General features: G+C 38.7%; 1 protein-coding gene across 1 annotated transcript in view; it reads left to right on the top strand.

The window, feature by feature from the left end:
* The window catches only part of LOC126336234 (arylsulfatase G-like), a 96,655-nt gene that overhangs the window by 50,127 nt on the left and 32,137 nt on the right, over positions 1-14,391 (top strand). The window contains exon 6 of the mRNA XM_049999724.1: positions 10,154-10,341. Within this exon, the coding sequence (XP_049855681.1) occupies positions 10,154-10,341 (188 nt within the window). The remainder of the gene's footprint in view (positions 1-10,153; positions 10,342-14,391) is intronic.

Here is a 14,391-nt window from a genome sequence, read left to right as displayed (position 1 = left end):
TTTTTTCCAAATATGCTCAACCTCCTGGTTCTACAAAAACAGTCATCTGTGTATAAACCCAAAACTTTACATCATGAATCTCATTGTAGCAGTTTCACCTGCTTAATTTATTTTGTATTTTGTTTGTCCTTGGTGTCAATGTACTGTAGTGGTTCTGCCTCCTTTTGTTTCTTCGTTTGTTATCCTTGGTGTCAACATACTGCGTTGCTACACTGGTTGAAAAATGTCGTCTGTAATTCTGAACTGAATACTGTCAAAAGCGTAGCCGACAGGTGCACAGTTGGGTTTCACAGTACTTTAGTTTCACTGCCTAATAATAAACAGTTATATGGCCAGTGCACTATTGTTCAACATTCGATAAGCCTCATTAATAGTCAGCAGGCAAACATCCACCTACTGCTACAATGGTTTCCTGTTGAACATCTACAAGCAGTAAAACCTAACCATGAAGTTCACAATTCTTGAAGAACAGAAAGGTACATATGGAGCAGACACTGTTATTGTTTTTACACATGGTCTAATTGTTTAACATTTATTCCACAGTTAATTTGAAGCATTGTTGTTGTTCTAATCAACACAGGTTTCTTGTCTGAATCTCGGACATGGGCAGACTGTCTCATGACCAAAAATTGGGCCCTTATATATCATCACAATAAAGTTAAATTTACAGAAATTACAATCACACTCAACTCAATAAATTAACTGTATACATAAAAAAATTCCGTCTTTTTACCAGTTTCCCCTACTACAAGAGTTATGCCAAATTATTTGTTTAAATCATGAAATTAACAAATGTAGTTATGCAAACAATACTTCTGACAAAACTGTTAATTACTTTGGAATTAATTAAGGGCTGGCTTTGCTGTATATGTCAACATTAAAATTTAAGTTACGAAACAATTACTGATTTCACCCTATGACAAAAGATACTAACTAGGAGTAGTCAAACCAAATTAGAAAATCAATTACATACATAAAACTAAGCACAAAATCAGATATGGTGTTATGTTCTTTGAAAATGAGCACAAACTTTTCTCTTTTTTTGGAAATGCAGATTATATTCACATGTGTTAATGGTCATTAGTTCAACAATGAACAAAACAAATTTAGGTAGGCAGATAGCAAAACAAGAGAGGAATTTGAAATATACCAGCTTGCTTCATCACATCATCATTCACAGTAATTGGACTTTTTGGGCGATCTAGTTTAAACCAAATATTATTTCGTTTTCTATATTAGTTTTTAAATTTTCAGTTAGTTAATGAGCACTTTAATTTCAGTAAAGTTTTGAATATCTTCAATAAGGCTGAGCACACTCTTGGTACAACAGACAAACACTGGTGGATCTAATAAACGAGGGGAGGTCATTGATCATTATCAGAAACAGGAAGGGCCCCAGTACCGATCCCTGAGGCACACCTACTTAAACATTTTCTATGTTTGATATTTCCTTACCAACACAAACTACCTGTTTAAGGCTGTTGAGATAGCCTTTTAATAGTATGAGACTGTTTCCTTTGATGCCGTAGAATTCTAGTTTCTCTAGTAGTGGCGTGTGCTCAACACAGTCAAAGGCCTTGTTTAGGTCACAGAATGAGACCTGAGCAAAGCTTTTGTTCTCAAAAACTTTGAGGATGTAACTGACTACATTGTTGATTGCATCAATGGTAGACAGATTCTTCCTAAACCCATATTGTGTAGCATTAATTATTCCTAGATTCTCAAAGTGAGATGATAATTGTTGGTACATGATGCATTCTATTACCTTGGAGAATGCGGGTAGTATTGAAATAGGCCTGTAACTAGATGGAGAGTCTTTATCTCCCTTTTTGTATACTGGGACAATCTTAGACAGTTTTAACTAATCAGGAAAATATCCCTCAAGTAAGCACTTGTTTATGCAATGGGTTAAAGGGTACAGAATGCAATCACACACTTTTTTTTCGCAGGTTGCATGATATGCCATATATATCTAAGCTATTAGATGATTTCAGTTGTTTTATGACCCCTTGTACATATCTAGGCGATACTTCGGAGAAGGTTAGCATGCTTGTATTTAGTGACTGTCTACCCCAATTTTGGGAGAGTAACTCTGAAGGACTAATGTCTGGTTTGATAATTGCGTCTCCTATTTCTTTCACTGAATTAATAAAAAACTCATTGAGTGTTTGTGGTGGGATATTAATTTTGTCTTTTTTAGTATCTGTGGCAGCACTGTTAATTACTTTCCAAGCGGTTTTGCATTTATTGGTGAAATTATGTATGCTGTTGGCATTGTAGGTTTTTTTGGCTTGCAGGATGGCTTTTTTGTATTCATTCCTCCATTCCACACAGGCTGATTTGGCACAGTCAGACTTCATATTATTGTATATGTTGTACAGTACCAAAACTTGTTTCTTTAGATCTGTCAGCTGTTTAGTGTACCATATATTTTGTCTGTTTTGAGATCTGGATTTGTGGCTGCTGTCCATTATTTTGATTTTCTTTATGGGAATTCTATGGTTAAATAGGGTGAAGAATGCATTAAAAAATGTATCAAATATTATTTTGGCTGGCAAGTCACTACTTGATGTGTAATGTCCATCGACACTACAATGGCCAAACCAGTCTCTGTCAGCAAGGGAATTACGAAATGTGTTAATTTTATCCTCAGTTACAGGTCTGGTTATCACAACTGTTGGGACAGGTCTGTTTGCATTGCTCCTATTGAGGGGAATTTTACCTGCATAATTTAGAGATACGGAGTCATGGTCAGAGAATGGGAACACTACAACTTTGCATGTGTTTTCAGTGGTCTTGAAGTTTGCAAAGATGTTATCTAAACATGCTTTGTTTCTTGTGGCCCTATTATTAACATGATGTAAATTGTATTGTCTTAGTAAGTTTTCCAGATCTGCAACACTACCCTTACATTTAGTAACATCAAAATCAGCATTCAAATCACTTCCTATTGCAGTATCATAGTGTAGCCATTTAATATTACTTAATTCACTCAATAGCATGTCCATTTTTTCTAAAAATATGTTACTGCTTTCCTTTGGTGATCTGTACATGGATACTACTATTAGCTTATGACTGTTAATGATTATACCCTTAACTTCAAAGTGCTGTTCATCACACAAGGAATTTAGGTCTAGTTTGGTTATTGTACAATTGAGTACCTGGTTGGAATAAATTGCCATACCACTTCTAATGTGCTCTCTCCTACAGTAGCTATTTACTATACTAAAATTGTCAAATTTGGCAACTGCAAGTTCATTCTCATTAGCCCAGTGTTTACTCAGACAAAAAATATCAAACTGGTTATCAAGACCAAACTCATTTATGATAAGTTCTTTATCTTTCAGTCCTTGAACAATAAGGTAACGTATTTTAAGATCCATGCTCTTATTGCTTACATACTGAACACTATGGTGATTGGTTTTCAAACCTTAGGGCTTATCTTTTGGATCTCTGCCTCTTGTTGCCTTTTACTAAAAAATTGTTCACTTGGGGTGGTAGCACATCTACTGTTGCACGCCTACTCTTCCCTCCTTGTGATGATATTGTAGATGAGGCTGCTTCTACAGGAATTGATGGAACTGCTGCTATGGTGTGTGGAGGCACTATTGTGGCATCTGGTGACTGAGGAGATAAGTTGGTTGCTTCTTCTTCTGCTACTGTTGAATCTTGCAGGTGAAGTGTGATAGGTACTACTGCTGCTGCTGCTGCTGCTGTAGGCATTGTTGTGGCAACTGGTGACAGTGGAGATTTGGATGTTGCTTCACCTTCTGCTGCTGTTGGATCCTGTAGATGAAGTGTGGTAGGTACTGCTGCTGCAGCGTTTGTTATGTGTGTAGGTTCAATTGCTGCTTCCACCTCTACTTCTACTGCTGCAATAGAAGTAACCATTTCTTCAGGCTCTGCTTGCGTCAAGCAAGGAACTGGAAGAGCAGCAATTACTTCTTGGTTGTCAGATGCTTTCAGTATCATGCTGATGTTTTGGCACAGAATCTTCTTGCCTCTGTCCTTCAGGCAGCAATTCGTCATCCCCAATTCACTTGGTACTTAAAAAAGATGGTTCTTTTCAGCTGCATGGTGGTTACAGTCACCTTAGTGCTCTCACTATCACTGACAACTACCAAACCCCCTCATTCAGCACTTTGCAGAACTTCTGAACAGCACATGTGTTTTCAATCTATTAGGTGGACTTTAATTAGAACGTCCCTCCTCCTTCCTTCCACTTTTCCTCAGCTACATATGACATCATCCCACTGCTGCCCTCATCCAGGTGCCTCTTGCAGATGCATTGTCTGGGAAGTAAACATCTAGTTAACATTGGATGCATAGTTAGACAAAACGATCCAACTGTTTAAGGCAATGAAGGTCGCAGTAGCTAATGCAATCAGACTTGTGCATCCAGTTGCGAACACACATATCTTCATAGCCACATATGTGAGTGATTCCTCAATAGGTGCGACCCTCCAACAACTCTGTTCTACCATTATGTTTCTATGAAACTGACGAGTTCATAATGAAACTGGCCCACCTTTGATTGTGAACAGCTGATGATTTGTGAAGCAGTGAAATATTTCTGTGATGACATAGAGGTTCATGAAGTCACTACATTTACTGGCCATAAACCTTTTGCAGATGCAATTTGCCACCCTTCACTGGATCTAATGCTGAGACACTTTCAACACATTAGCCAATTCACACCAGACATTGAAATATTAGGGGAGCAGAAAATTTAGTCAGGGGTTAGCTGTCCAGAGTGGTGGTGGTTACTTCTCAGAGATTCAGAGGCTCTGAGCACTATGGGACTTAACATCTGAGGTCATCAGTCCCCTAGAACTTAGAACTACTTAAACCTAACTAACCTAAGAACATCACACACGTCCATGCCCGAGGCAGGATTCGAACCTGCAACCGTAGTAGTCACGCAGTTCCAGACTGAACCACCTAGAACTGCTCAGCCACCACGGCCAGCAATTACTTCTCCTTTGGACTTCAAAAGAGTTAGCTCAATTGAAGATGGTGGGCACTGAAGTACAGGAACTGGAACAGAATACAGTTATAAAACTTACTGGTGTCTCACCAACTACCAGGCTCCACTATCTCAATTATGTGTGACATCTCCATAGGTAGCCTGTGCTGAGTGTACTGGCAGTCCTTTGGCAGTATTAGGGCCTCCAAGCACCTTGTGATGGAACGCTTTGTCTGGTTGAACATAAAGACTGCCAGACATGGGTATACCCATATATTCCTTGCTAACTGAGCTAGATCAGCCGTCATAACTGGTCTTCATTAGGCAAAGCCAAGATACTGAAAGGGCGACTGTGTCACGTCCAACTCAACATTGTTCGTCCACTCCCATCTTCTGAGGGATAGTGCTACATACTTTTGGCCATCGATAGAGTGGCTAGATGTGTTGATGTTACACCACTCATGAACATTACTACTGACACCATTGAAAACACATTTTTGAGTATGTGGATTGTGCGATTTGGCTGCCCCTCTTTTGCTGTGACCAACCAGGACTGCCAATTTGAGTGTCAGCTTGTTTTGGAACTGTCCACCCTGTGCAGCATTCATGAGTTGCACACTATTGCTTAGCATCCCTGAACTGTCCACCCTGTGCAACATTGATGAGTTGCACACTATTGCTTAGCATCCCTGAGCAATGGCCTCATCAAACATTGGCACCACACATTTAAAGCAGCCCTCATGTGCCATGGGGAATCCTGGACTGAGGCATTAATCTGGGTCTTCCACGGCATTCAAAAAAAGATTTAAAAGCTTCACTTGCAGAAGTGTCTTTAAGTGAGCCCTTCATGCGCCCTGCTGAGTTTGTGGAAGATTCCATGCTTATACACCTAGTTGGGCTTCCTGCCATGTCAAGTGTATTAGGTAACACATTGCCAAGGTGCACACCCTTTCCCCTTGGCTGCATTCAGCACCCTGAATTTTTGTTGACAATGAGATGGCTCATTGCAAGTTTATAATGCTGCATGATGGTGCCATTCACCAGCATTATAGCCCCCTACTTGGGCCCTCACAGAGTGTTGGCCAGGGCAGAAAGTACTATGGACATTTTATGACCTCACCATCCACCTGCACAGCAACACCATCTTTGTGTTGGCACACCATCCTTCTAACTGCGATGAGGTTACCGCATCACATGTGACACTTCTGCATTCATTCCAGATTCCCTCAGATGCAGACAAAGATCACATCACTGCAAGAATTCATGGCATCTCTGTGCCTGTTCACCTAGTCCATCTGACAACTCCATTCCCATGTGTGAGCCATCATCTTTGCCCTCTCTAGGGTCCACGAGCACAATAACAGTGATCTGCTGAGAGAAGATCCAGCAATGCCCTACTTTAGAACCTGCCATGACATGAATGGTCATGTAAGCTTGCCCTCACAGTAGATCAATACCGATGGGCTGCCTCCCATCTCAACTCCTACATGCTCTGGCATCACTAACAATTCCCTTCCATCATTTTCCGCACTACTGATTGGGGGGGGGGGGAGGGGGGGGGGTGCAGTGTCCATTTGTAGTGATCATCAATAGCAATGAAACAATGTTTAACCAGTGAAGCGTGTTGCTCTGCATGAACACTGTGCTTTGGTTTTCTGTCTGGATGATATGCACACCTGTTATTGTTTGTGTAGTTCAGTGAATAAAGTCAGTTGCAATGGAGTGTTGAAGTATTCCTGTCTATTCTATTACTGATAGGACAGTGAATATTATCACATGTTCATCATGAGTGGGGTTCTGAACTATCTGTTCTAGTTAGATTTCAGAGGAGGCATTTAGTAATGTTTCACAGGATTTCTTTTCACATCCAGCATAAACAAAACTATAATTATCCCAGTTGACTGCTGGATGATTAAAGTCTCCTCTGTTGATTACAGTATGACTCAAAAACTTATATACAAGAGCACTAAGGTTTCCTCTATAAGTTTTTGGTTACATCAGGAAGCAAGTCTGGCAGTCAGTGGAAGTATCGAATTACAGTTTTATGCCCACCTCTGATACTGAGTCTTGTTCAAACAATCTTACATGCAAGTTCAATTTTGATCTCAATGGATTTGAGTTTCCTATCTAGTGTGACAAATACATCACCTCCACTTATCATTACCCTATCCTGCTTACATGTAGTTGACATTTCCTCAGAGATCTCACTGCTGTCAACTTCAGGTTTTAACTGGCTTTTGCTGCTTTTGAGGAGTGCTCAAACCCTGACTCTCTGTAGTAAATACTTTGGCAGTTAATGACTAGGATTTTAGTAGTCTCACTTGTGGGTGACATTTCTTTGGATCTTACTCTGATATTCCAGGTCCCCTACATGTACCATTGGAAAGTCACCTAGATTTTAAAAAACACACACATAATAAACTACTTGCATATCAGCCCATAATGTGTAGTGCATGTGTGACTCATTTAGGGGGATCTCCCTACAGTTCTCAACCCTATGGCACAAGTCTAGCTCCAAACTGCAAGTTTTGTTGAAACCCTGTGCACAAGGCCTTTCCTATGAACCTTCTCTGCCAGTCCATGGAATGATCCAAGTATGACCTCAGAGCCCAGACCACATGCATCATTTTTTCCTATGTGCACCACAATCTACAGTTGGTTGTATCCTCTTCCCTCAATGGATACTGGGATAGTCTTTTCAACACACCGAATGAGGCCTCTAGGCATACACACTGGGTGTTGCTTCGTGGCCATTTCTTTGAATTCTCTGGGGCAATCCTTCCACTCACCACACTTTGCAGTTGGTTGCACCCTGTTCCCTCGATAATGTGCCTGGTGTTTTTCCAGAGTGCTGTTGCCATTTCCCTATGGGGTGCTATTATTCGCTATATGCTTGAACTGCTGACAATTAATGGATCCCTACCCTTTTGCATTTGCCTTCCCCTGATGTAGGACAAAGTGGTTTCCCAGGTGAAGAAAGTCCCACTGGCCCAGTTTCAGTGGAATACAGAACCTCAAACCTATTGTTTACGGGGACATATTTGGTCCTCCATGCTCTCTGGTTCCTGTCTATCCTGTACAGGATGTCTATACCTACCATTGACATACCACTCGTAGTCAAATGGATGAGTGGTGATAGATCTTGTATTTCCTGCAGATGAGACATTTTCCATAAGAAAGGATAGTACTGTAGATACCTTTGGTACCCTTGGTATAAGTTTCTTGGTTTCCTTCCTAAAACACCCATTCGTAGCAGCTTCCAATAACTTGACAGTAGTCAGGACAATTACAAACTACAGCTAACTTATCCCTGGCCTGAGAACAGCATACACAGTAGAACTGCATTGTACCTCGTGCAGTATTCCATGGAACAGTGAAGGAATACCAGTATTGCTAGTGGCCTCTTAGAGCTGAAGCAATTCACAGACAAAACATATTATCTATAATGATAACAGAAAAACTTAGTATAAATTTTACTGTTTCTCTGAAATGTTTTTCAGGTTATGATCACTGACAAATTCAACAATGTTGTCAGTTTCAATGAATGTAGACAATATAAACCCCTGTTAAATGAGAAAACTAACACGACCCAATATGTTAGTCATTTACAGTAACTGTAAATCAAAAATGCTGATTTACTACTACTTCCAAATTTTTTCAAAAATGTACATTTATTACTTTAATATACACTGAAATTTGGCATGAATTATTCTTTGAATGACAATACTACTAACAAAATTTAATAGAGCACAAAAGTTAATTATAACTCATGCTACAGCACAAAATACATGTTTCATGACACAGTTTGTCAGAATTACAATATGTCACGACACACTCATCACATAATCAACACACAAAAAAATGTGTTTTGAGGCATAGCAGAGTTTATTCTGTTCCACGTACATGTTAACTTATCCAAGGACTTCCACTAGGCCTTGTGTATTTGTCTAGTTTTTCCTATTACCTTCATTGTCTAAGCTCTCAAAAGTAACCAAGTCATCTATTGTATTCCTATTCCCCGCCCGTTTCACTTGTTTAATGTTCTCTTTGAAACTCTCAACAATTTCTGGTTGTTTCATGTTATACAAATCTGGTCTTCTTAATTTCCTACTTTTTGCAGGTTCTTCATTTGATAATCAGCATCTCATAGTCGAGTCCACATCTTATCATGAAAATGTTTTTCAGTTTAAAATCTGGCTTCTAAATCTTTGTCTTATCATTATATAATCATTCTGAAAACTCCCATCTCTTCCATATGTATAACTTTCCTCAATGGTTATCAAATCAAATATTAGCAATAATTAAGTTGTGCTCAGTGTAATATTTTAACAGATAACCTCCCTTTTCCTTCTTATTTGCCTGGTCCATGATCTCCTATTATTTTTTGTACTCTTATTTTTCCCAGTATAGAATTCCAGTCCCCATTTAAAATTAAATTATTGTGTCCTTAATCTTTTATCCCATCATACATTTTTGGAATCTCCTCAGCATCTCATTAACTAAACAATGGAAAATACAGGATGGAATCTAACAATATTATGAAAAAGATAACAGAGATACTGTGTCACATATAGGCACAAAAAAAGATTGTCACAAGATAAGCTTTCAGCCAATGAAGCCCTTGTCAAAAATAAATGACGGACACACACGCACACACACACACACACACACACACACACACACACACACACACACACACACATACACATACACACACTCTTTTTGCCTGAAAGCTTATTTTGTGACTGAAACTACACACACACACACACACACACACACACACACACACACACACACACACATACACACACACACTCACACACACACTTTGGCAAAGGCCTTTTTGGCTGAAAGCTGATTTTGTGACTGCAACTAGACATCTTTGCTACATGGTGAGTAACAACTATCCTTTTCATAATAGTGCTGCATCTCATTAATTAATAGAGATGTATATTTATATAACTTTGGTCATTTAGTGTCTTCTTTTTATACTGGCTATAATAATACATTCACTTTGTGTTCATAATACTGGCACAGTTACCGTTAAAGATTAAAAATATTTGTGTGAACAATTATTGAAGCAGTGTAGCAGTATGTAACAAATTATTGTGAAATACTTTAAAATATACTTTCTTTGTCTTGGTTTAAGAATGCATAAAAACTTCCATAACGTTTCTGAAATTTCAGTACGGAGCCTTTCTTCTTATATGCTGCTCTGCAACATGTTCATGTGCCATTGGCACATGGACCCATGTTTGGCAACATTACTGGGAAAGGAACATTTGCTGACACTTTACTGGAAATGGACTGGCTTGTTGGGAGGGTTGTCCAAGCTGCTATGAATCATAGCAGAAACACTTTGGTCTGGATATTAAGTGAGTTCTTTCATCCATTCTGCAGAACTTAATGATATGCTGCTGTTATTTGGGTGTAACATTTTATGCACTTTAAAAGTTTGGTGTTTTCCATTTATCAATTATTTTTACACTAAGAGGTTAAACTGTATATCAAAATATGAACCAGAGTAAATATGTGCTACATACACTATAAAACTCACATAGTTAAAAAAAAAATTGAACACTATGGTTACCCCTAATATATTCACAGTTTTGAAATGAAAACCCACATGTTAATTTTTTATGAAAAAATTATTTAACTCCTTTGTTAGAACTCGCCTGGGAGGACACCCAGAAATTTTTAAGAAAATAATGATGGTACTAGCTTCATCCAAAACCTACTTTCACAACTTTTCAAAGTATTGTTTCACAACTGTGTGTACTGTTGCTCTCAGTGAAGGCACTCATTATACTTCTTGGGAACTTCAGTCAAAAAACTTTGTAGGCAGAATAATTACTTCTGGGATCTGAAAATCATCCCCATGTTTATTTTCCTTTTTGGTATGAAAAGATATAAAATGAGACAATGTTGTACTGTAGAGTGGATACAAAAATGCTCAGACTGGGCCTGCTGAAGAAATACTTATTTTTTCGCCACTCAATGAACGTGCACTTTCATGGTGAAAAAACTTTTCATGGTAAGCTCCCCATTAGTCACTTACTTTTGCTTTTTCAAAACACATAAAACAAAGACATACTCCTTTGATGTGTTATGTGGATAATAAGCTTCCTTCTTTTGGCATGGTTGTGGCAATATATTCTTTTGCAACAAAGAATATGTTTTTCATTCTTTAGGCAACACTGCTAACTGCACTTTTAGTGGATAACAATCAGTGAGAAAGTTTTAATTATGTAACTCCATCCTACCCTCAGGATTAAATTGGTAAAACTATGCTTTTTCATCCCCTGCATGTGGAATATAGATGGTTATCTGGAATTAAGATTTTTTTAAATTATTTGTTAAAAAATATGAATGTTAAATTCTCTCTTACTAGGTTACCTTACGTGATATTCACTAATCTGATAAAAGATCTTAGGGAAGCCAGTAATCCCTTGAAGCTTATCAGTGCACTAAATGTACTAGTCTTTGCAGAGGGATACAGTTGTCTCATGTTCCAAAAAAACTTGTTTCTTCAGTAGCATCACAATGACTGACTTCCATCTTCAAGACAATTTGTTTCATTTGTTTTCATTGTAGCAATCAAAGGAGAAATACTCCCATTGTCAGGTGCTATGACTCTATACAGTTACTGGCAGCAAATAACATGAATTCATAAAAATTCCATCATAAAGTAGAGACTTCAGGAATATGGAATGATTCAGGTTGTACATTAACAGTCAGAAGCAGCCACTGTGAGCTTGTTCTGTGAAGTATAGAAAAAAACTAATGTTAATCTATTTGTACTGATCATTATAAAAAAACACTGATAGACTGATTTTTGCATGTATATTATAAATAAAAAGAACTACTTCGAAAATAGAAACTACTGCTCCTCCTCTTACACTACACGAGCCTGTTTTTATCTACTTATTCATACAAAGCATTTATGAAACTAGACTGGTTTCAATGACCAGTATAGTCTGCTAAAGCTAAAAACATGTTTAATATGAACAATAGTGGTGACTGAAATTCACATTCCCAAGTCCAAACATTCTCATAAATCATAGAAGGAGAGGCTAAGAAACTACGATTTCGAATATCTGAAGATTTCGTTTCTGTTTTGATGCCTTCCATCAACCTGTTGATGGCTTTTGCAGCAGAACATTAAACTCCATTCCGAGCCTTCAACAGGGATGCAGTCCATATGGAAATTATTTTTGCTTCTAGTATTGTGGAAGTCATATGGCTCCACAAATGAAGGGAAGGTGGGGAGAGTGGAGAGAGCAGAGGAAGCACTTGCCCACACATGAGATCTGGGATATAGACTACAGAAACATGGCAACCAGTGTATATGGTTCATACCAACACAAATAAAAAGTCTTATTTGTAATATTAAAGTTGATCTAGATCTCCAAAAGTTTTGTGTGTACTGCATTAGGTGGAAATGTGGCAAAGCTTACGTGGAGCACACTATTACAACAGTCAAGGAGCGATGCAAGCCCCATCAGCAACACATCCGTGCGGGTGCCCATAGCCATACCCTGGACTTGTTTGTAGGTAATGCCTTGATTGCTCCCAACTGCTCATCTCATGGCCCATAACCCTGTTATAGACCTAGATGCAAGACCTGTCCTATACATCCTCCCACCACCAGTCTGGTCATGAACATCACCTACCCTATCAAAGACAGGGCCACCGGTGAAACTAGTCATGTGATCTACAAGCTAAGCTGCAACCACTGTCCTGCATTCTATGGAGGCATGTCAACCAAGTGGTCTGTCAACATGAATGGCCAGCAACAAACTGTAGCCAAGAAACAAGTGGACCACCCTGTTGCTGAACACACTGCCAAACATGATATCCTTCATTTCAACGACTGTTTCACAGCCTGTGCCATACGGATCCTTCCCATCAACACTAGATTTTCTGAGCTGCACAGGTGGGAACTTACCCTGCAATATATCCTACATTCCGGTAACCTTCCTGGCCTAAACTCAGTGTGCAGTTTCAGATCTCTGAGACTACAGATGTGTGTGCAAGTTGTGCTTGTGTGTGTGTGTGTGTGTGTGTGTGTGTGTGTGTGTGTGTGTGTGTGTGTGTGTGTCTACTGCTGACAGAGGCCTTAATGGCTGAAAGCTATGATTGTGTGAATCTTTTTATTGTGGCTCAGCATCTCCGCTATATGGTGAGTAGCAACTTTCCTTCTTTCATATTGTTACATTCCATCCTGGATTTTCCATTGTTTGATTTTTGTCTAACGGCATCATACATTTCTTATTATATTATTGGCTTGATTGTACTACACTGGTTACTCAAAGTATTACAAATATTACATTTTTGTATGTCATTATTAATGTGATTAATAATGTATTTTAATCATTCTGTAAGAGCCCAGACATGAATTTTGGATCTTAAAAAGTGTATTGATAGCTTTTATGTAAACAAAATTTCAGCAGACGTGCATTTTTCAACAAAATTCAGCAAAATACCTACCTGACTCATCAACTTTTAATAATATTGTCAGGCTCTACTTAATTTGAGCTGACTGACCTCTAAATAAAATTTTCACTCTGAGACTAGAGATTGCACTGTATTGCAACCCTTTATTTATGAATTAGAGTGCTTAAGCATCTAGGACGAAGAAGGAAGTCATTACACTTCAACAAATAGATGGTGAGGAACAATTAGCACAATAGCAAAATCATTCCTGAGCATAAGAATATTTTTGAGACAAAGGTAGCTCATTATTATTGTAACAAGGAGTGACAGTAAGCAAAAATAGAACAAAAAAATGGAACATACAAAAGCATATAAAAATCGCACACCAAAGAATAAACAACACATAGAAAAACCATAAGAACATACAAAAACACAGTGGCCCTGGTGGCTGGCTCGGAAGCTTTTTAATGGCTGTGATTACCTTGTCACCACATACATGTGACTCTGCACAACAGAATGCAAATAATGTCTCTGGTTAGTGCGATTCTTGATTGATTGCTGCAACCATGACAAACAACATGTGTAGCAGATGCTACATCAGCCTTCTCAGTGGATGCAGTGCATCATCTTGGAAACAGGCAGGAAAATGGATGTGGTGGCTATAACAGGTTGTGCATGCTAGTAGGTGCTCTGCACTGGCTGGGTTTTGTACCTGCAGTGGAGATCGTGATGCTGGCACTGGAAGAAGCTGAGGTCTTGATGCCATTGTGGATATAGGTGCTTCATGAGAAATGCATGCAGGCTTGACACTGTAGAGTGAAATGGTTGTGTACTTGCAATTTACCACAATGTGCAACATTTGAGTACATCTTCTTAAGATATGGTATGAGACAGTGTAACGGCGTTGCAATGGTGGCTTGACACAATTATTCTGAAGTGTTACATGTGAGCAGCTGTCAAAGTCATAGTGAACCTGACTGTTTGATGCT

The sequence above is a fragment of the Schistocerca gregaria genome, chromosome 2 (genome assembly GCF_023897955.1).
Source record: "Schistocerca gregaria isolate iqSchGreg1 chromosome 2, iqSchGreg1.2, whole genome shotgun sequence".
NCBI lineage: Eukaryota > Metazoa > Arthropoda > Insecta > Orthoptera > Acrididae > Schistocerca > Schistocerca gregaria.
This window is presented reverse-complemented; position numbering and strand designations above follow the sequence as displayed.